Below are 20,863 nucleotides of genomic sequence, written 5' to 3'. Positions count from 1 at the left end.
AGTGTTTAGTCCTCTGACTAAATAGAATGTTAGAAAAAAAAATAAAATCTGAGGTTTTATTTTTACAGCCATTTTGACTATAAAAAGCAGATCAAAAGTGTGAAAGTGGGATGTAAACATGGGGAATTTTTCAAAATCATGAGACTGTAAAGCTTCTTGCATGCACCCAGCTCATGGTGCTAAATTTTACTTTAGATATGTGGAAGGATAGGCAATGGCTTGTATTGTCCAGACTATGTAATGTGATATCCAAATCCCATAACTTAATTGTCAAGATCTTTTGCTTAATGCTGGCAAAAGTCTAAAACTCTTCTTGAGAAAATATCATAGATGCTCGAGGGCAGGCTGAATTTCTGCTTTAATTATAGATAGAGTCACTAGATGGAGCCAGAAATGCACAAAAGCATTTTACAACCTGGGACTATCCTGGACCCATCAAAATTTCCTACTGCATAAAATCTCAGTTCATTTTCCAAACACAGAATTTCAGCTGCATGTATATATAAGTGCAAGATCACTGTACTGTTAAATTAACGGTACAATTTTAGTGTGATGATTTTTTTGGTGCAAACTGCATGTAGTTGTAATATTGTTTTAATCATAGTTTTACATTAAGTCTGACCAGGAAAACTGAGCAGGGAATAAGACTCATTAACATATTTTACAATTTATTTGCAACAAATTTTCCCTCTAAACCTACCTAAAACTGGGTTACAAGACTTTAGCTCTTGAAACATATGGTTCTTCTTATGCTCTTGCATATTTGTACAATTTGGATTTTTTGAAAAAAAAAAAATCAACCAGCTTGTAGTACAGTTGGAGAGACAATTCAAATGCCAACACATACCATCCTACTGCCCTGAGAAGTGATCAGACAGGGATGTTGTACCAGGAGTGCTAATCCTGGAGCTGCTGTCCAGGAACACAGGAAGCTGCTCCAGTGATTTCAGGCTAGCAGGTAATAGCAAATAACTAAGAGGGGAGAATCAACACATACTCAAGTTTGGGATTTCCAAATTTTATTTTTGCTAGAATTTATTTAGGCCAGAATGTCTGTTCTGCAGCAAGGTGCAGTTCAGGAACCATTTTTTTTTTTCCTTCTGCTGAACCACAGATTTCCTAATTCTGTTTATTTCTTGAGTAATTCTGATACGGAAGCAATGTCCTGCAACATAGTTGTAACTAAGCTGGTGTGACTAAGCAATAGTATTGGAAAATCAGCTGAATAGCAGTTTTCTGTTTTGTCAAAGCTGCATTTTTTGTGATTTATGCAGTTGTTAAGAAAGCTGTTCGACAGCATCTCTGTAGATAAGACCAAGAGTCACAGAATGGTTTGGCAATCACCCAAGATGGAGCACACTCAAAGAAGAAACAGAAGTATACTTGAGTGTTGCTCCTTGCTGATATGCATGGCAGATGCACATCACTGTTTCACACTTCACTCTTTGACTGCCAGCTGTGATGTCAGATAAGAGTTGTACCTGCTTAAGCAATTGCTCTTCACTTCCTGTTTGACACTTTCAAATGCCTCCACACCCAGGGAACAACCTCTGAAAAGCTGCTTGTCGGTATCATCCCCACCTAGGAGATACTTTGATTTAAAACTTGTGAAGAAACACTGGAGAATTATGAAAATCACATTTTTCTTTGCTGCATTGTTCTTAGTGGATTTCTTCACTTTCTTTCATGCTTATGTGCAATATCCCTTGCCTGACATAGAAGATGCAAAGTTCATTGACGATTGTGTGAGAGCTCACAACACATTTCGATCCAAAGTGAATCCACCAGCCAGCAATATGCTTCGCATGGTAAGGTGGTGTTTGTAGTCTTTTTGAAATTATTATAGATTGAGCTGCTGATTTAGCCCATCTTGTTCTTCATTTTTACTGTGCTATTCTTTCCATTTCAGTTAATGATTTCTGTAACATATGTTGGTTCTTTGTATGAAATAGAAAGCACATTAATTTTCACAGTATTGTTCAATTTTAATAACTTGAAGGGATTTTCTTTTTTAGCACAAGATTTTGCTACTCTCAACTTCAGCCAGAGCAAAGAGCTGTATTGAAAAAAAATAGTGCTCAATTCTCAGTATGTCATCTACCTCTTTCTAAGAGAGTAATCTGTTTTATATCAGGTCAGGTTGCACACATAGAGGCTGTTTGGCTTTTAAAGAGTTTCTGAGTACACAGTCTACAACAGGTTTTGTTGAAAAGCTACCACTTCCTGTTGTTTCTTTTTATCTAGAACATGTGTTGAATAAAGGGATTTTCCAGGACATTAATTTAGACACCTGATCTTCATTTGTTGTAGCAGGGTTTGAAGAGGAGGGATAGTGTTATCTAGGCTGAGAAGTAGAGCTTGCTACAAATACAGTGGATATCAGAACAGGTTATGGGTAGGCACTTCTCTGAGCCCTCCAGCAGTGCTGCATAGCTGGAAAGGAAGTTAAATGCATAACCACATGCTGAGTATGAATCATTTCTACAAGTGGAAGTTCCCTGTAAAGGAGTGACATTCAGAGTACCAGTGACTTTAATTTCTTGCCGTGTTAAAAGTGATGTTTAATTCAAAAAGCTAGTGCACAAGAACTTGCTCAGACCAAAGACCCAGGAATTCTGGAATAACAGCAGGATGAATATATTTAAACCTCTTGAATCAAAGGTGTACTTACAAGGTGTACAAATAATGGTACAAGCTCTTAATGGCTTTTTTTTTTTTTCAGCCTTGAGATCATAAAAGTTTTAACCATTTCTAGCATCTCATGGCACAGCCTAACCACAGGTTGTGTGAAGCTATTTCCTTGTGTTTTATTTGGGCCTGTTAGTATCTAGCTTAATAGTGTTTGGTCTTTGTATTGGAAGATGCAATTAATGCTGGTTATTTACCTATTTCACACAAGATGTCCAGATGTCTCTGACTGAATCTGCAGAGCACTCTCTGTTGCTATATGAAAGCCCTCCAAACTTGCAGATCATCATCCTACTCCAGGTTCTCTCTGGCCTCTCTAGTTCTAGTGTACTTTTCTTGAGGTGGGGTGCTGTGCTGCACACAGCATATAATAGGACTTCTGCAGAAGTGTGATTATATATGTGGTTTTATTCTCCATTTCTTTGCAAAGAGTTTCTAATACTTTGTTTACTTTTTGATCTACTACTTGCAAGTGGTAATAGCCATCTCCAAACCTGTTACGAGGAACACAAACTCAATTTTTTCTCACATACCTTAACTTGATTTTCCCTGTACTGAACTTTACCTGTCAACATAAAATCTGCAAGTCTGCCAGACTGGTTTGTTAAAACTTCTGCCTCTTTGGATGGGAGCTTTTCCTTCTCAGCCCAGCACAGATGAGTAAGTCCTTTATTTATTTTGTCCATGTGCTGAGGAGGGAGAAAAGAGGCAGAAGGAGCTGAGGAACAGAGCAGCTGTGACTCTCCTTTCTGTCCTGGCTAGCAGGACAGAATTCCTATCTAGACTGGTAAAAATTGCCAAATGCAAATTCCTGGACAGACAACATTTCCTAGGCACAAAGCCCCTCTACAGCTGGAAGTTTCACACAGTTATCCCCTCCAGATGTAGCATTCTAAAGGTACTGCACTCCAGCTCTAAATATATGAACAGGACAGTAGATAGGTCCTACATGTCCTGAATAGCTAAGGGAGAAAGAAGACAAAACTTTGTTACGGGAGTAGAAATGTCAAGTGAGAAAAAGAAACTGAAGGCAGGGATGGGAAGCAGAAAAGGGGAAAGGAGCTCTTAAAAAGTTTCGATTTAAAAATGTCTGAATTCAGTTAAATCACTGCAGTGAAGATTATAGCATTTTTTCTTCCTTTTCTATAGTCCTGGGACGCTGCTTTAGCTAAGACTGCCAAAGCATGGGCAAAGAAGTGCAAGTTTGACCACAATCCCTACCGTAAAATTCCAGGAAAAATGCACCCCACCTTCCCATTTGTTGGAGAAAATATCTGGACTGGCACAGCCCACATCTTCTCTGTGGATGCAGCTCTCAAGTCCTGGTTTGATGAAGTCAGTAGCTATGATTTCAGCACCAATAGATGTACTGTTGTGTGTGGTCACTACACTCAGGTGAGGCTTACATGCCCAGTGCTTTATAGCCTAACATATGGATAGTCTAATACATGTAGTCTAATTTCACTAAAGATCTGAGTACAGGCTTGGAAGAGATTGCTTTGGAACAGGAATTAAGGCAGGGCTTTGCACCCCCCAGTTTATTGTTGCATGAGATTGGAAATAAATATTATGAGCCCCAGGAATGTCAAGTTCTACTTCCAGTAATGGTGGAAAGGGATTATACCCTGGAAATCTCTCACTTACAGGGAAGACAGATAATAAGTGCAAAAATGGTTATTTGTCCTAGCTGCCCTTCAGGGTTAAGTTGCTCCTGAGTCAGCTGATTTAAATTTTCCTGAAATACTTCCCTTCTTTTTCCCTTAATCCTGTTGCTTTGGCAGTGTTTGAACAGTGCATTATGTATTTCCCTTTATCCTGCAGGTCGTCTGGGCAGAGAGCTACAAAGTTGGCTGCGCAGTTCACTTCTGCAATACAGTTGAAAGTTTTCCAGGACTGTTCAAAGCAGCACATTTTGTTTGTAACTATGGGCCAACGTAAGTTAATTGTAACATTTGGGTTTGTTTGTTTGTCTTATTTAAATATCCCAACTGATCTGGTGTCAGATGCCAGCAGTGATGGGTGCAGTTGTAACAAATTTCAGAATAAGCTACATTCTCATGTCACTTGTCCAAGGGAAACTTCTACTGGACATTGCGAACAGAATCTACTGGACATAGCTGGGACTGAAAATCCCATTCTAAAAAAAGCAGGAGAGCAGATCATAGCTGAGACCACGCCTCGTAATGCAGATGGTAGAAGAAAATCTGTTTTGACTTCAGTCTCTGCAGGAAAAGTGGGAAAGGTGTACTCTTCCTACTTCAGAAACATTACCTCTTTCTCTCAAACAAGACAGTGTAATTTAAGAAATAAAAGGAAGACAGTTCTCTAGTTTATATGGTACCTTGCAGTATTTCTACTTACTTTTTACAGGTTTGTCCAGGTGGGTAATGAGGGACTAGAGGCAAATTCTTGTATGCTTACAATAATACAGTATTGTCTGAGAAGTCTCATTAATTTCCAGTGGCAGGAGTCAACTGCTCCCCATGCCTGTGAGAGCTTTAATCTGATCTAAAAGAAATTTGAAACAATTGCAATGACCAGTTTTTTGATTAGGGTTTTCCCTCCCTGTGATAGCTTTTCAATCACAGCTAACTGTTTGTGTTTTGCAGAGGGAATTACCCAAGAAAACCATATAAAGAAGGACAGCCATGCAGTAGATGCAATAATGAGAAGTGTGTAGACAAGCTCTGTGGTAAGACCAAAATGATTAAGTAAGAAAATTGCATAGAAATAAAAGTAGTATAATTTGCAGTGGAAAGGCAACGAGTCAATTTAAGTGCATATGGGTCTGTAGCACACCCCACAATAACAGTACCAAACTCTGGGAGGAATAGTGTAAGAAGGAAATGATTGAAATACTTCGCTGTTGAATGCTCTCAGAAGTAGAAGCCAGAGTTCCTGATGCAGGGAAGTAACCATTAGACTATCTTCTCCCTTTTATCTGGTCAGGAAATCAAATCCAAAATTTTAGCCCCAGCAAATATTCACTGTCTAATTCTTCTCTCCCAGCAGAAATAGGAAATGTATCTTCTGCTTTTTTGCTTGTTTAGCATGTCCCAACACATTTTCCAGACAACTGCATTTCTGAACTAATAATAAGACTGTACCAAAAAGCACAGTAATTTCTAACTTCCACAATTTTCTGAAAAATAGCAAATCTTTTTGATTGTAAATCTTTTCCCTACTGTGCTTAGTATTATCAGAGTGCTGGTGGAAAATAATTAAATGAACAGTTTTAACAGAGCTCAGAAGGCTCAGGGGATGAGGGGATTTTAATCAAATCTTGAGGAGCAATTAACAGAGGACTGGTAACCCCTTTGGAACAGGCCTGTGGCAGCTGTGGGATGTCTGGCCAGTGCTGGGAGCTGGTGTGGGGCTGAGGCAGCACTCCCACTCCCAAACCCTGCAAAGATTCAACAATGAAAGGAGTGTGGTTGGAGTAAAAGCCTTTCTGGGGCAGAGATGTTCCCTGCAAACATGCTGCCTGGCCCTGGGAGAGAAGTGGGCGATGGCAAAGGTCTCAGCCTGCTCCCTCCCCCTTGCTCACCCCAGCCAGAATGACTCTGTGCTGGGTCTGTCTCTTCACTGTCAGAGTGTGGGCACAGCAGGGAAACCCACATACACCGTCACTCCCCAAAGAGCAGTGGACCTTTATGTCAACTCACCTAGTACCAAACTGGCCAATGTTTTAAATAAACAGAGATTAAAGGAGATGCAGCAATGTCTTAAATAAAATATGAGTTTTATACAGAGGTTTCATGGGGATGGTCTTTACCAGCCAGACTCTACACAGCTTCAGCTGTAGAAATTATTGAGCATTTGGTACTCTTATTTCCTTCTGTAATATCCTGGCTGACTCATCTGAAAGTCTCAGACTGATGCATCACATGAAAACTAGAAATATCTCAAAGACTAGGGGGAGGAACAGGAAGAACAAAGAATTTAAAAGTTAAGTGCTAGAACCTGCCACCCATATTTACCATTTTCTCCTATAGGGCAAATGAGGAATTTCAATAGGATGCACATAGGCAATCCTGCAAATGCATCTATACTTTCAGTAAAGGTGTATTTCTGTGATAAATTAGTAGGTATACTTGTCTGTCTGTAACTACTTAAATTTGGTATGTGTAACAATTTTAAATAAATTCTATGTTTTGTTGTTATTTTTTATTCCCTCATCTCCATGACACAAATTTGTCCTGATACAGCTGTTTTTTCTGCTTCTCCTTCAATTCAATAAAAATTATGAACTCCACACCAGTTGGGAGCCTGCTCTTGCTGGCCTGCTTCCCCCTTGCAGGATGTTTTAAGCATTAACTGGCATCATCAGTGCAATCAGCCAGGCATGAGCAAAAGCTTACCTCTTTACATTAAGAACCACCATTGAATAGTACTCACATTTCCTCTTCTGATCTCTTTGCAGAAAATACAGAACGTGACAAGCTGATAAGTACGTATCAAAGTGTTTTTAATGGCTTTCCTGTAAGTATGGCTAAGACTAGGTCTTAACACCTGTTTCTTCACTGACTTTCAGGTTATGCCAACTGGTATCCAGACTGGGACACACAGCCCCATCCCCCCAGGCCTGCTGTCCCACCTGCTGGGCATTCACGACCCTCTTGTGACCAATACTGTCTTAGTGTTTTAATTTTAAGGCCACTGTTTCTCGTACTGAGTGCTGGTGCTGTACTTCTAGTACAACAGAAATTTCCACACTTTTTTTTTTATGAGTAATGGTCATTTAAAACACTCATTGTGATCCTACTGCTGTATTACTCTCACACAATTGGCACACATTTAAAAAAAGATTTGGTCATCTGTCATTATCCCTGCAATGTTTATCCAGCATAGGAAAGGTTGCTTCTTCACTCAAAGCACAGTATAAGTGGCTGTGCACAGAGGTAGTATAATTTATTGGCAGTAGCTGCAACATGCTCCTATGTCTGTACGAGCCTCTTAGCTCTAGGGGCAGGTTGCTAGAGGGACCACAGAGACTAGGTATTACTCCATGTACTAACAATCCTCCTGGAAGCCTGGGGCATCACAAAGACATGTCTGAAGTGGCACACTGTATCCAAAAGAAGCAATAATTCATCTTCATTAACCTTCAGTTATCCCGGACACAATTTTCCCCAGATAATGAAGATTTAACTGTAAATATTACTTTTTATGAACAGGACTAAAGCCTGCCATTTGCTATATTTAGCCTATATGTGTCAGTGTCTGTTAATCTATTGTTAAGTTGTACTATTCAGTTCTTCTCCTCTCAGAGTTAATCCTTGTTCTCCATAAGTAGAATACCAGGGAAAGTTGACAGAGTAAGAATTAAGGTGGGGTGTCAATGGACAAAGTTTAATTTTAGGATGTGAGGTGGGTGAAAATATCTAAAATGCAGAGTAGATGGTAGCCATTGAGAGCTTTCAGGTAGCAGGAAACAGAGACGGAAGATGAAATGGGCCCAGGGCAGATTCTGGCTTAGAAATGGAATATCTCAGCCTCATTTAAAAAGTCCAAACCTCTGATGGATTCAGGTTGTTTTAAGAGACCTTTAGCCCTCAATCTGACCCCCATTGTTCCAATATATGTCTGTTAGTGAGAGGAATAAACCAGTCTTTCAAGCCAGGAGATACTGACTGATATTAGTGATCCATAACCATGCTACTAATATTTAAAGCTGTTTTTTCCTCCTTTGTCTTTGTTCTAATGTTTTAAGAATGCAGTGACTCAATTTCTGAGCCACACTGCAGCATGTCATCCCACAGAATAAAAAATGGGTGCCAACCGAGGTTTTTGTTAATAGATCCCTTGGGGGGGGTTAGAGTGAAATGACACTGAATGACCAGTAAATAAATAAATAAATAAATAAATAAAGCAGCTTTATTTTATAACAATTTGGTTGTAGTGGAAAGGAAGAAAACTTATAAGAAAGAGAGAAGGCAACAGCATTAACAGGATCTAGTTTCATCAAAAGAAGAAAATTTATCCAAAACTTTTCTGCAGTACATAGTGATTGCTATGAATAGGATTACAGGGGCCAAACAAATAGTAACAAAGAAGTCTACGGACAGGAGAGATGCTTGTCCACCACAATTAAAGAAAGAAGGAAAAAAGAAAGAGACAAGGCTGCTACAGCTCTGATATGAGCTTGTATCTTAATTTCCTTATTCTCATAGCAGTGTTCTTGAAATATGACTCGTTTCCTGTGACTAACTTTGTATTCAATTACCATGGCTAAGGTAAGTCCAGCCCACAAATCTTCCAAGCAAAATGCTGCTGGTAGAGCTAAAATCGCTCCGTGTAGCTAAAACACTCCGCTTTTAAAGCTAGAAGACCACATGTTGAAAAGCATGACTGTAAAGAAAGGGCTAATGACAATTGCAGTGCATGCCTTAAGCAAGTGCTCGGTGACGGAACTGGTTGAAGAAAACTTCCCTGGTGCCTGTGCACAAACCGCAGAAATGAACTGACCTCAGCGCTGGCCCTGCGGGGGCAGGACCGACAGCGATACTTGTCCCGGCGGCATTCCGCTGTGCTGTACAGAGAGGGAACAAGAGCAGGAGCACGGGCAGCGGGGGTCTCAAACAGCACCCCGGGGTGCGGGGGTGCCCGCCCGTCCGACCGGAGCAGCCGCGGCCCGCACCCCGCTGCCCCGGGGCGTGCGCTGCGCCGGCACCGCGCCCACCCTCACGGCCCCTGGTGAGGGCCGGCCACGCCCAGCGCCCTCAGCCGCACGGGGCTGCTCTGAGCTGAGGAGGGCAGGACACGCTCAGTACCCTCAGCCGCACGGGGCTGCTCTGAGCTGAGGAGGGCAGGACACCCTCAGTGCCCTCAGCCGAACGGGGCTCCGCTCAGTGAGGAGGGCAGGACACCCTCAGTGCCCTCAGTCTCACAGCGCTCCGCTGAGTGAGGAGGGCAGGCCACGCCCAGCGCCCTCAGCCGCACCGCGCTCCGCTGAGGGGAGCCGGGCGCGGGGCCCGGCGCGTTTCAGCACCGCCAGCTCGGGACCGTCGGGTGCCCCGGGATGCCCCTAGAGCCTCTGGGCTGACTTCCTGCGTGCATCGTCTCTCTTCTTCTCCCTTTCTCAATGACAAGCAGATTTTCTACTTATGTGCTGGCTTTACTACTCTTTTGTTATTCCTCTGATTCTTATGATCCACCGAAATTGCCTGATCCTCGGGATCCAAAGTTTATTCAGGATTGTGTGCAAGGCCATAATGAATTGCGGGCGAAAGTGGATCCTGGAGCCAGCGACATGCTCCACATGGTAAGGGAATTTTCATGACTTATGTACAAATTTGTAGCATTGCGATGCTGTTTATGATTCTCAAGGATTGCTTTTGTTATTAAATGCCAAAAAGACAGAAAACAGTCCCACAAAAACCCGGTGTCATAAGACCGGCCGTTTTTACGGCAGAGAAGAAGCTGTAACTATGAGGAAGCTGGCTTTATGCAATTGGACGTGTGCAGAGTTTTGCTGTGATTTAAATTCCTGTTTGGAAGCCCGGGCTCGCAGCCCTCAGCCGAGTGTTGTGCTGTGTGAGGAGCCCCTGGTTGCGAGGCGCCACACGCAGCTCGCAGCCGGAGTGTGGGCTTTTGTGCACATCTAAGCACGGCTTTCGTGCTCCAGTCGGCGAGGGCACATCCTCTTGCCAAACAGCGCTGGAGAGCTTTCCCTGAGCGTTCCCTGACCATTCTCTGCGAGGCTCTCACGGGCTGAGCCAGCAGGGCGGCAGCTCCGAGGGGCTGGGCCTGCAGGGAAAGCCAGAGAGCACCAAGTGCAGCAGGATCGAGTGCTGGAGACAATCGTGTCCTCCACTGCTCTGCTCCCCAGGCACCTCAGGAGCAGCATCTGCAGCTACCGTGCAAAACACAGCCTGTCTTTCAGTGGACCACAACCACTGTCCTAATTCTGAGCTTTCTTTTTGGCCCGCTTTCTTACTATCTCGCAGAGTCACCACCAGAAGAGGCCATAGCCGCAGCTGTAATTAGCAACACTTCCACTGAAGTTAGGGGGAAAAAAAGTTCATTTTCCATTTCTGGTTGTCAGACACTACAAGATAAGTGCCCCATTTGGGAGGGGTAACTGCACAGTAATCAAACTTGAATTGTCAACATGACAGGAATCTTTTACATCAGCCCTCCTCAGCTGTGCACCCTGACCCTCAGAACATGTTGCTTTGGACTCTTAATTTTCTACATTGCTTTACTGGCTCTAAACAAATGAAATATTGTTAGGGTGTGTTAAAAGTGGAGTGTTCGTATTTTTAAATTATCTTAATTTCTTCTTTTGAAAAATTAAAGAACTGAAATCGGAAGAAAGCCTGGTAACATAAGAGACAAATAAATTGCATCTAAAACAGAAACTGAATCATGGTAAGTTTCTTTCAAAACACTGCAAAGCCCCTAGTCTTAAATATGACCTCTCCCAGGAACTATTTAATGTGGAGACAGCAGTGCAATACCTGATAAAATCTATTACAGAAGTAAAAGCAGTGGAATTGAAAATGGTATTTGGAGTGGCCTTCAGCACTTCTAAGAGGCAGAAAAGAAGATGGTGCTTTTATTTCACAGGGAACTTTTTTTTTGCTGGAGGTAACTGTCCACTAGATATGCAAAAATTAAGACTGAATTCAGGGCATTCCCACATTTTGGAAAAGTATTTTTTTGAAGAAAATGCAAAGTGGAAACTCCTTTAATTGCAAGTAACAAAGCTCAACCATTGATATTTGTAATCCATGTATTATAAATTGAGAATGTTGATCTAAAATTTTCTTACCTGACAAGTGCGAGCCCTTTCTCATCCACCCAAAGCACTGCTTAGTTCTGTTCTAAGGCTTCTCAAAAACAGCAGTCTCACCAGGGCTTCACAACGGTCTCCTTCTAATTAGTGCTACCTTCCATCACTTTTCACATGTTATACATTAAACTTTTCCTCCTTAAGTCAGCAAGCAACTTGTTATAAAATGAAAACTGAGAAGCAGTTCGTGAGGGGAAAAAATGTAAGTATTGTTTCCTTAAACAGTAGTGATATCTGTATGCAAATCTCCCTGTCCTGTGCATTTTCTTCCCATGCCATTTAGTCCAATCTTTCTGCTTAAGTGCAGTATTATAAACAGGTAAGGAGTGTGACTGCAGTTAAACTAAAGATCATTGTCAATGTTTCTGTACACTGCTTTTCATCTGTCAGCCAGTTTAAGCATTCATACAAAATAGAAAGTATATTTAAACTTACTATGCAACCTTAAACTTAGTAATATGCATACCTTTATTGAAATTTAAACCTATGACTACTATAGGATGAAGGAGATACATAGACTCTTAAAAAGCAGAATTTGAGAAAAAAAGAGACCGTGAAGTGCTAAGGTGCATTCCCCACAGTTGCACATCTTTCATCATGATCATCTCAGAGCCTTGACAAAATGTAAAATGAAACTTCAGTCTTAACTGTCAGAGTTACCTTCCAGGACTGGAAGATAAGTTCTGTACAATGCCAGATTTTATCCATGGTTCTTCAAAGTATCTAAGGAAATACCAACTGCTCACTTGAAATAGGACTCCCTGCCCCAAATGTAATACTTGATATACTGAGTGCCTGTCTTAATTATTTATGTCCTAGTTTTGTGGGTGTTTTCACTGGCAGGTTTTGGAAATGGAGGGGGCATAAAGGGGTGGCTTCTGTGAGAAGCTGCCAGAAGCTTCCCACATGTCCCACAGGTCCATTTCCCTGCTGCTGGCCAAGGTCAAGTCCATCAGCCACAGTGGTAGTGCCCCTAGGATAATACATTCAAGAAGGGGAAAGGTTGTGCACAAGCAATTACAGCCAGAAAAGAGTAAGAACATGTGAGAGGAGCAGCTCTGCAGACACCAAGGTCAGTGCAGAAGGAGGAGCAGGAGGTGCTTCAGCCACTGGAGCAGAGATCCAACTGCAGCCCGTGGTGCAGCCCATGGAAAGGCAGGATGTGACCCTCTGGTCTGTGGAGGTCCATGGGGGAACAGAGATCCAACTGCAGCCTGTGGGGGACCCCACACTGGAGCATGGAGAGCCTGAAGGGGGCTGTGGCCCCGTGGAGACTGTGCTGGAGCAGGGTCCTGGCAGGAGCTGTGCCCCATGGAGACAGGAGCCCGCACTGAGCAGTTTGCTGGCAGGACTGGTGGTCCCATGGAGGACCCACTCTGGAGCAGTGTGTTCCTGAAGGACTGCACCCTGTGAAAGGGACCATGCTGGAGCAGTTTGTGAAGAACCGTACTCCATGAGAAGGAGGAGAAGTTTGTGAAGGACTGTTTCCTGTTGGAGGGACCCCACCGGAGCAGGAGAAGAGTGTGAGGAGTCCTCCCCCTGAGGAGGAGGGAGCAGGAGAGACAGTGTTTGATGAACAGAGCCCAGTTTGTGTCCCCGTGTACTTCTTGTGGGGAGGAGGGAGTGGAAAATCAGGACTGAAGTAACATCCCAGAAGAAGGGAGAGGTGGGAGGAAGGTGTTTCAAATTGTAATAAATACAGTTTCTCCAGGCTGAATCTGTTTTGCCTGTGAAGTAACTGATGAATGATCTATTCCTGTCTTATCTCAATCCAGGAACCTTTGGTTGCATTTTCTCTCCCCTGCCCAGCTGAGGAGGGCAGTGATAGAGTGGCTTTGGTGGGCACCTGGCCAGTGTCCACCCCATCACAATGGGAAAATACACCCTCCACAAACATTAGGCAAAGGAAGAAATGGAAGACATAGGTTTAAAAGTATTTTCAAATCTCTGTAGATGCATTTTGGCGTGATCTTGTGATTTTTAATTATTAATTGGTAGCGTAAACAATACACATCGTTTCAGACTTAGTTATGGTACAAAAAAGGTTGGTTAGGTAAAACACAGGCATAAAATCTAACAACTTACCTTTATTAGATTCTACCAAAAAATCTACAAAAAGGTTTATTGTAAAATACACCTTTTCCGTCATCATTTCTGATCCGTTCTAAACACTTCCCTTAGCGTTTCCATCATTTGCAGAAGCAAGTAAGCTATTTTAATTAATTCAGAAGAGGACAAATAAATGGTTTATTTTAAAAAAACAACTTCAATACAAAATAGTCCAGTGCTGGGCAACTTCATTTACATAACACAAAATATAACTGGGACTACAAGCGTATACTTGTGGTACTGTATCTACCAGGAGGTACAATGCTGTAATCGCTCAGGCAAGGTGTGTGCACAAGAAAACTCAGCAAGAGCAGACACCACCTGCAGTGCAAACAAAGACATTTACATAACTCAGTGCTTAAATAACCACTTTATCTAAAATTGAATAGCAAGTGAATGAGTCATTCCACAAATATGAATTCAGCACTAATGTTTCAAGCCACCAAACACAATGATGCTCACCAAAGGGTTGGTTGAGTTTAAACTGTCCCTGAAATCCCAGTGTGCTTGTGAATCCATGGCCTTAAGCAAATACTAGGCTACACAAGACCTTTTGCATTATTGATATGGTAAGCATAACCCTCATTTTCCAGATTCCATGTAGATTCAGTTTAATTTACATTAATGTTCTGACATGGCCAGCACAGCCTTGAAATGCTCGTTTTGCCACGAACATTGTATTTGAGTGATACACAGCTCTTGGTGTCCAACAAGGCAGTCAGCCAAGAACATACACCACCCCAAAAATTTTCCTCAAGCTTAATTAGCAATTTAAGTTCAAATCAGAAAAAAAGCCTACAAGCTGATCTACCATGTAGCTCTGTAAGTCTCGACAGAAGTAAAAAATGAATGAACCAAAAATATCTACACTATGAGATCCAGCTTTTCCTCAGAGCTGCTCTGAATTCCTGCACTGCAAATATAACAAAGTGATTTTTAATTGTCTTTATTTTGCAGAGTTGGGATCCAGACTTGGCAAAGACTGCAAAAGGTTGGGCAAGGAAATGCTTATTTAAACATAATATATACCTCAAACAGCGAGGGAAAGTTCACCCCAAATTTGGTACTGCTGGAGAAAACATCTGGACAGGCTCGGCTTCTGCGTTTACCGTGAGCGGAGCCCTCTCCGCTTGGTTCAATGAGGTCAAACACTATGATTACAATACCAATAAGTGCACTAGAGTATGTGGCCACTATACACAGGTAGGCTTTGCATTTCTCCATTTAAACCATGAACCAGCTTGGCTATTTTGATACAAAACCTTTCTGTTGAAGATGCATTGAACTTTTCCAGGTTCTGTAGTCTTACTGTATGTCTGTGTGCACATGATGTTCTTATGTTCTCATTTATGGGAGGAAAAGAGTCACTGTGTTACTACTTTAAATGTAGCACTATGGGGGTTTTTTTGGAAGAAGACAGTGCAGCCATCAAGCAGTTAGATTAGCTAAGCAGTGGCCAAAAAACAAGCAATGACAGTGGCTGTGGGCTGCAGTGCATGAGTGAAATGAGGTCCCAGCTCTGTCTCTAAATGCTAAGGGCTGGAGAAATACCATCATGAAAAGAGATGTCTGCAGTTCTGCAAATACCATGTGCACACTTTGTCCAGCTGCTATTCCCAAAGGAAATGGGCAGAGTGAGGAAAAGGACTGCCACTGCCATGCAGCCCTGCAATCACTACCCACTGCTATAGGAAAGCAGAAGACCTTGCAACAGGAGCTCTAGAGTTAAAATTTGATTTTTTTGCAGAGGTATGCATGTGCATTTAGGACTTGAATAGATGAGGTGAAGCTGGTGGGCTTTCTGAACTTGTGTGCAGAGAATACAATTGGGTGCAGGAGCTGTGAGAGGTGAATGTGCTGCTTTTTGAGCTTGCTCTCAATGACGTTGCAAGAGCCAGCACCTGAAAACTGCACAGAAGCACGCCTTAGCTAGTACTAAAGCACAGTGCTGTTTACCATGGTGTTTGTAGAGGAGTGGCCCATACAGTTTCATGGGGGTAGAATAAAAAAATGAGATTATTCTCATTTGGAGTTAGCAGTGATAATGACTGTAGCTAGAAGATGTATATCTGACAGCCTCACGAGGTATCCTTAGGTCTTTACTGTCGGGGAACTCATCATTCCTCTTTGTCCCAACTGTGGTGAGGAGAATTTTCCCTGGGCACAATTACTGCAGTTACCACAAATCACTGCTCAGTCAGTGGCCTCCTGGGATAGGGAAGGTCATTCTATTCAGTCCTTCACAGTCCTCAGGAATGAAGTTATCTATTGCTAGTGCCAAGAGCAGCCTCTGCTCTGCCACTGCACTGAGAAGACCCTCAGGATCCTGAGGACTGTCCCCTCTTCCCAGAGTTGGTACCAAACAGCCATAAACAGAAAGGGCCAGACCTCCCCTTTAAGTCAGTGGAAGCACAAATGTATTTATGTTCTGAGTTGCCAGGATCTTTCTGTATTGCTCATGTAGTCAGTCATCACTGCTGTTTTATCACCCTCGAGTGATAAACTCGATAACTCAAGTACTGCTGTGCCCTTGTCTCCCCTCCGCTGCTGTCATGGAAGTTACTTTTTCAGGACTGCAGCATTTGGCTGCACTCTGATAGGATGCTGGGTCCCACAGAAAAGCTGCTAGTAGAGAGAGGATCAGTAAGTGAAGTAATGGCCTTGCTTCTAGATTATTTTAGTCACGGCCATGATGTTAAAATGCTAGACTGCAGCCCAGACACAATCCTCCTCCCAAAGCACCAGTGCCTTCTGGGAATTTGCTTTGTGTCCCCATGGGATTTAGTAAAGGGGCAACTAGCCCTCATAAGAGCTGTAGCAGATCATGCAGCCTTTTCTACACAGGTGTGAATTCAGCTCCCGGGCAGGAAAGAAAGAAAGTTAATGGATTAGGTTGAAACAAAGGAGATTACCTTCACCTTTCTCCTTTGCAAGAAAGGAAAACATCCTGTTACAGCCAGTTGTGTCTTCTTTCTGCATAGTTTTAACAAATACATAGTGAATTGAGTAAAATAATCAGTCATTTTTCAGAAACAACTATGATTTTGAGATTCCATTACTGCTGCTTTTCCCTGTGAAGCCTGCCAAAGGAGTTGTTCTCATCCCATTTGTACGTGATAAAACAGAAGAGAGCAGGTCTTCTCCTAACTCTTCTGATGCTGAGTCAAAGCCTTTCTCACCCGTGTATCCATCTGTCTCTGCAGGTAGTTTGGGCTACAAGTTACAAGGTTGGTTGTGCTGTCCACTTCTGTCCCAAGATGGGATACCTCTCCATACGCAATGCAGCACACTTCGTCTGCAACTACGGGCCACCGTAAGGTTTTTTGTTGTGAATATTTCACAGGGTTTGGGTCCTACCCCTTCCCTTCCCATCCCCAACATGAAAATTTATTAGATCAGTCCATTTAGTCCTGTTTTTTGTGGGAGGAAATAGTCTTCGAAATAGAGAAGAGGTAAACCTTTGTCCAACCAGTTTTTTGTGGTTTTTTTGCTAGATGAGGGCTATATATTGGAGACAAAAAGTAGTGGGACTAAAAGAAAGGATTAAATATAAGATGCTGATATGAAAATACTGGTGTGATCATCTGAAAGTTAATCCCTTGCTCCTGATTGCCAAGATGGCCCCAGACTGTTGCCAAGGTGCAAACCCAAAGTCTGAAGATACTCCCACATGTGCCTGAAGAATTAAGCCCCTAAGTCAATGGCTTGGATAAACATTGAAGTGTGCAGTGTTGGCAGCCTGCAGTCTTAGCAGCTGAGGGTTGCTTAGAAGGCCAGAGCTGCTCAAGACAAAATTTGATCCAGAGGTCCTTCATGTGCATAGTCAGTAGGATATCCAGCTAGGATTGATGGACTGTTCTCTTCTCCAGCTGTACCACCACGGTATAAATGCAGCTTTAAAAGCCTTACATGCACACCATGTTGGGCTAAGGCCAGACAGCCCTTCAACTCAAGCAAGTTTGGCATTCCTTTTGCCCATGCCTCATCCTTGGAAGAATATGTACCTCTGACTAGATACCTTGAAATGACACAGCTGCTGCTCTCCCCAGAAGTCCCACATCCAAATGTGCAGAGGCCCAAAATCCCACTAGATTTCTTGCCCTGTTTTGGCATGGGGAAGAGAGGTGGTCCCTTCACCAGCACCCAGCAAAGCAGGCATGGGGCTTTCTGGAGAGGCAAGGCACTCCAGAGAGGGCTTTAAAGCTGGGCCCTTCCCTGCTGGGTGAGGACACCACAAATGGTCAGTTGCATGCTAACAAGTGGAGTAATGTCACATCCAGCTGTTGATTTTGAGAAGCAGCAGCTTCATTGCTTTGATTCAGCTCTGCCAAAGGCCCAGGCAAGACGCATACACAGTTTCCTCAAGTGAATATACTCTTCAGCTTAGACTAAGCAATGAAAGCCTCACCTTGCTGAAAGTAATGAGGTTTTACCATGAAGTTTCATCTCACTGCTGAGATTTCATTCTTAAAAAATCCATCTCTGTGTTCATGGACAGTTTGAGGCATGCTTTAAGTCTTGCTTTGGCCATGCTTTGAGCAAAGCACTGAACTGTGTTTGGTACAGTATCAGCCTAGGAAGAGGTAGTTGGTCCCACTCATACCACTGGTGGAGGGATCAGGAGAGAGACCTACATCACTCCTAAAATACTGACCAACAAATGGATGAAATCATCACCTATGAGAGCTTCTCCAACACCAGAGCATTCCTCTTCAAGGCTGAATACACACATACATACAGTAACTGAACCTGCTTGTTTCCATAACCAGAGCCAGCTATGAGAGTCCAGAGTCTCCACGCACACAAATTACCCAACTCTGAGACTGTTTTAATTCCCAGGTGTGCAACACTGCTGTCTCCAGGTTCCTAAACAACAGGGTGTCCCATTACACTTAATCTCTTCTGTTTCACTGCATATCTTGGGCTCAGGGCACTCAGACTAGACTCTTGAAAAAACCATCACTCTATCAACACAAGTGAAGCAAAACTCAGGTTAAAACCTAATCAGCACTAGGTATTAATGTCTTCCCAAGGCATATTTGAGAGCAGTGTTATTTTCCTTCACAGTGGAAATTACCCAGTGCGCCCATACAAGACGGGAGCAGCGTGCAGCGAGTGTGGTGGCGACCAGTGTGTCAACCAGTTGTGTCGTAAGTAGAAAACAACCAGACATCCTCCCCAAGCACATGTAGGAGGGCAAAGAGCACACAAAACATACCAGCAGAAGGCAGGAATAGCACTCTCCTGTTCCTAAATTTAGGCTGGAAAACTGCAGTCAGAAGCCAAGTGGGTAGCGATGCACAAAGAGAGGGGAAGATGGCAGAAGGAGCCTGTTTTCTACCCTGGGGAGTAATGGCATGGGATCTGCTCTTCAGGTGCTGAGGGTGTGTTACAGGAGACATGGTGGGGATGCAGTTTGAAGTGTTATTATCCCTGCCAGAAATTACTGCTTGCAGAAACAGAAAGCAGAGAATGGGATACCTGTCCTGTCCTGTGGGTTGCAGGTTATTACCTGATGTGTGAGCTGTGGCTTGAGCTGGTGCAGGTCCAAGCAGGCTTTGCCCTTGCCATGCCACTGTGGGTGGGGAGAGCAGCCATGGCATTGCCAAAGCTGTTCACTCCAGTGAACGTCAGCCGGGCCATCTGCTTTCCCCTAAGCACTGGGAAAGAGCAAGGCTGACATGCAAGAGCCTTCATGGAGATGCAGTGCTCAGTCCAAGTCTGGACACCTTCCTGATATGCCTGCACTTGGTTTTGTAATGGCTGCATGGAGTCAGGAGGGAAGGAGACCTGAAATTTCCACAAAGACAAGGTACTGTGCTGTGGCCATTGGCCTGCAGGGGGCTGAGGGTGTGGTCACACTTTTCCCCATCACCAGACCATTGGTGAACTGAAGGAGTGGGAAGATGCCATTAAAATACCAGTACCTAAGGAATGTAAGGGAGTCCTGGATTCTCAGGGCTGTTTAATGCTAGTTGCAGGCTCTCAAAACACAGGGCACAAGGCAAAAGCCAGTGATCTTGGGGAGCACCTGGAGGGGAGTCCTCTCTACATCAGCCACTGGTGGTAGAAGTCAAAAGAGTGTGATAAACCACTCCTCAGCAGAGTCCTGAGAGTCACTGCAGGTCTTTGCATCTTCCTGGGAAGAAACACATCAGCTGTATTTATAAGCCCATTGCGATGGTCACATTTCATTCCCCTTTGGTTAGAGTCTAATGGTTTCTAAATTATAAGTGTGCTTATGTTTACTTCTTTTCTCTCTCCAGGAAATGCAGAGCGTGACAAAGTCACTGGTAAGTACCACTGGAATTACCGCTTCCTTTTGTTGCCTTTGTTGCAGTTATACTTGAAAACAAGTGAATTGTTTTCTTTACAGAGAATTCCAGGTGGCGTCCAGAGTGGGACAGATCTGCATGTGATGAGTTCTGCATCTCCGTTATTGCTTTAAGATTTCTTTTCCTCGTACTGACAATTGTGGCCACCTGGCTCTTACCAAAATATTGGTCTGTAGTACGTATCAGTGGGTAACACATGTAGAAGACCGCAAGAGCACTTGGCTCAACTCATCTCTTCCAGTAACATAAGTTACAGGCAGCACAGACATTGGTAGAGATGTTGTTTTCATCCACGGGTGATTTAGAATTACAGAAATAACTTCTTCATCGCAGGTCATAGTTACAAGCACTGATAAGCAGCTTTCTCATTGTTCAGAACCAGTTAAAAGTTAAAATGGTTTTAGATGTTAAAATTTCTTTAAAAGTTAAAAAGTTAGAATATTTTTAAAGTGGAGCAGTGTGCATGTGATCTCATGGGTACAGGATCACATTGTCCAGGCAGCACATTAATGTGCCCAACACACTTCAGGATGGGCTGGAGAGTGTCCAGCCCAGGAGCCCACAGCCAAGGCACAGGCAGAGCATACACCTGTCTCATTCCTATTGCACTCTTATCTTGGGCACTCCTACAGCAAGATGCAGAGTGGCCTGTGTAATTAGAAATATTTTTAAGGAATTTTTGGATCCCTGTGAGCACTGGAATTTGCATCCCGTGGCAGGCAACACACTTCCCAGTCTCACAGAGCGCTTGACATTGGCACTTCACTTTGCTTAGAATTTGTTTTTAAACTCATGGCATCTGTGCCAAACAGTGTCACCTATGTTTACATGGTTATATATCACTGCAATCCTTCCTGTTGTGGTTTTGGGTTTTGTTTTTTTTTGAGCATGGAGGTTTTACTGCTGTTTCCAACAATAAAGTGTTATTTCCTGC

The 20,863-nt window shown here is 43.1% G+C and overlaps 2 protein-coding genes across 2 annotated transcripts; both read left to right on the top strand.

Annotated features, from left to right (window-relative positions):
* Positions 1-1,628: 1,628 nt before the first annotated feature.
* On the top strand, positions 1,629-7,422 carry LOC116995211 (glioma pathogenesis-related protein 1-like). Its single transcript, XM_033057664.1, has 6 exons — positions 1,629-1,808; positions 3,838-4,083; positions 4,510-4,622; positions 5,298-5,380; positions 7,112-7,138; positions 7,223-7,422. Exons 1-6 carry the CDS (start codon positions 1,629-1,631, stop codon positions 7,420-7,422), a joined length of 849 nt encoding a protein of 282 aa, XP_032913555.1.
* Positions 7,423-9,625: 2,203 nt separating this feature from the next.
* LOC116994891 (glioma pathogenesis-related protein 1-like) lies at positions 9,626-20,863 on the top strand. Its single transcript, XM_033056847.2, has 6 exons — positions 9,626-9,952; positions 14,552-14,797; positions 16,798-16,907; positions 18,662-18,744; positions 19,861-19,887; positions 19,971-20,863. Exons 1-6 carry the CDS (start codon positions 9,773-9,775, stop codon positions 20,120-20,122), a joined length of 798 nt encoding a protein of 265 aa, XP_032912738.1. The 5' UTR covers positions 9,626-9,772; the 3' UTR covers positions 20,123-20,863.

The sequence above is a fragment of the Catharus ustulatus genome, chromosome 4 (assembly GCF_009819885.2).
Source record: "Catharus ustulatus isolate bCatUst1 chromosome 4, bCatUst1.pri.v2, whole genome shotgun sequence".
Taxonomy (NCBI): domain Eukaryota; kingdom Metazoa; phylum Chordata; class Aves; order Passeriformes; family Turdidae; genus Catharus; species Catharus ustulatus.
Note: the sequence above shows the minus strand (reverse complement) of the source record. Positions and strands in the feature narration are given on the sequence as shown.

Coding starts and splice junctions, on each gene's coding strand:
- LOC116995211 (XM_033057664.1), top strand. CDS start 1,629: ATGAAAATCACATTTTTCTTTGCTGCATTGTTCTTAGTGGATTTCTTC. Junction 1,809..3,837: donor CCAGCAATATGCTTCGCATG/GTAAGGTGGTGT, acceptor CCTTTTCTATAG/TCCTGGGACGCTGCTTTAGC. Junction 4,623..5,297: donor GTTTGTAACTATGGGCCAAC/GTAAGTTAATTG, acceptor TGTGTTTTGCAG/AGGGAATTACCCAAGAAAAC.
- LOC116994891 (XM_033056847.2), top strand. CDS start 9,773: ATGACAAGCAGATTTTCTACTTATGTGCTGGCTTTACTACTCTTTTGT. Junction 14,798..16,797: donor TATGTGGCCACTATACACAG/GTAGGCTTTGCA, acceptor CTGTCTCTGCAG/GTAGTTTGGGCTACAAGTTA. Junction 18,745..19,860: donor GTGTGTCAACCAGTTGTGTC/GTAAGTAGAAAA, acceptor TTCTCTCTCCAG/GAAATGCAGAGCGTGACAAA.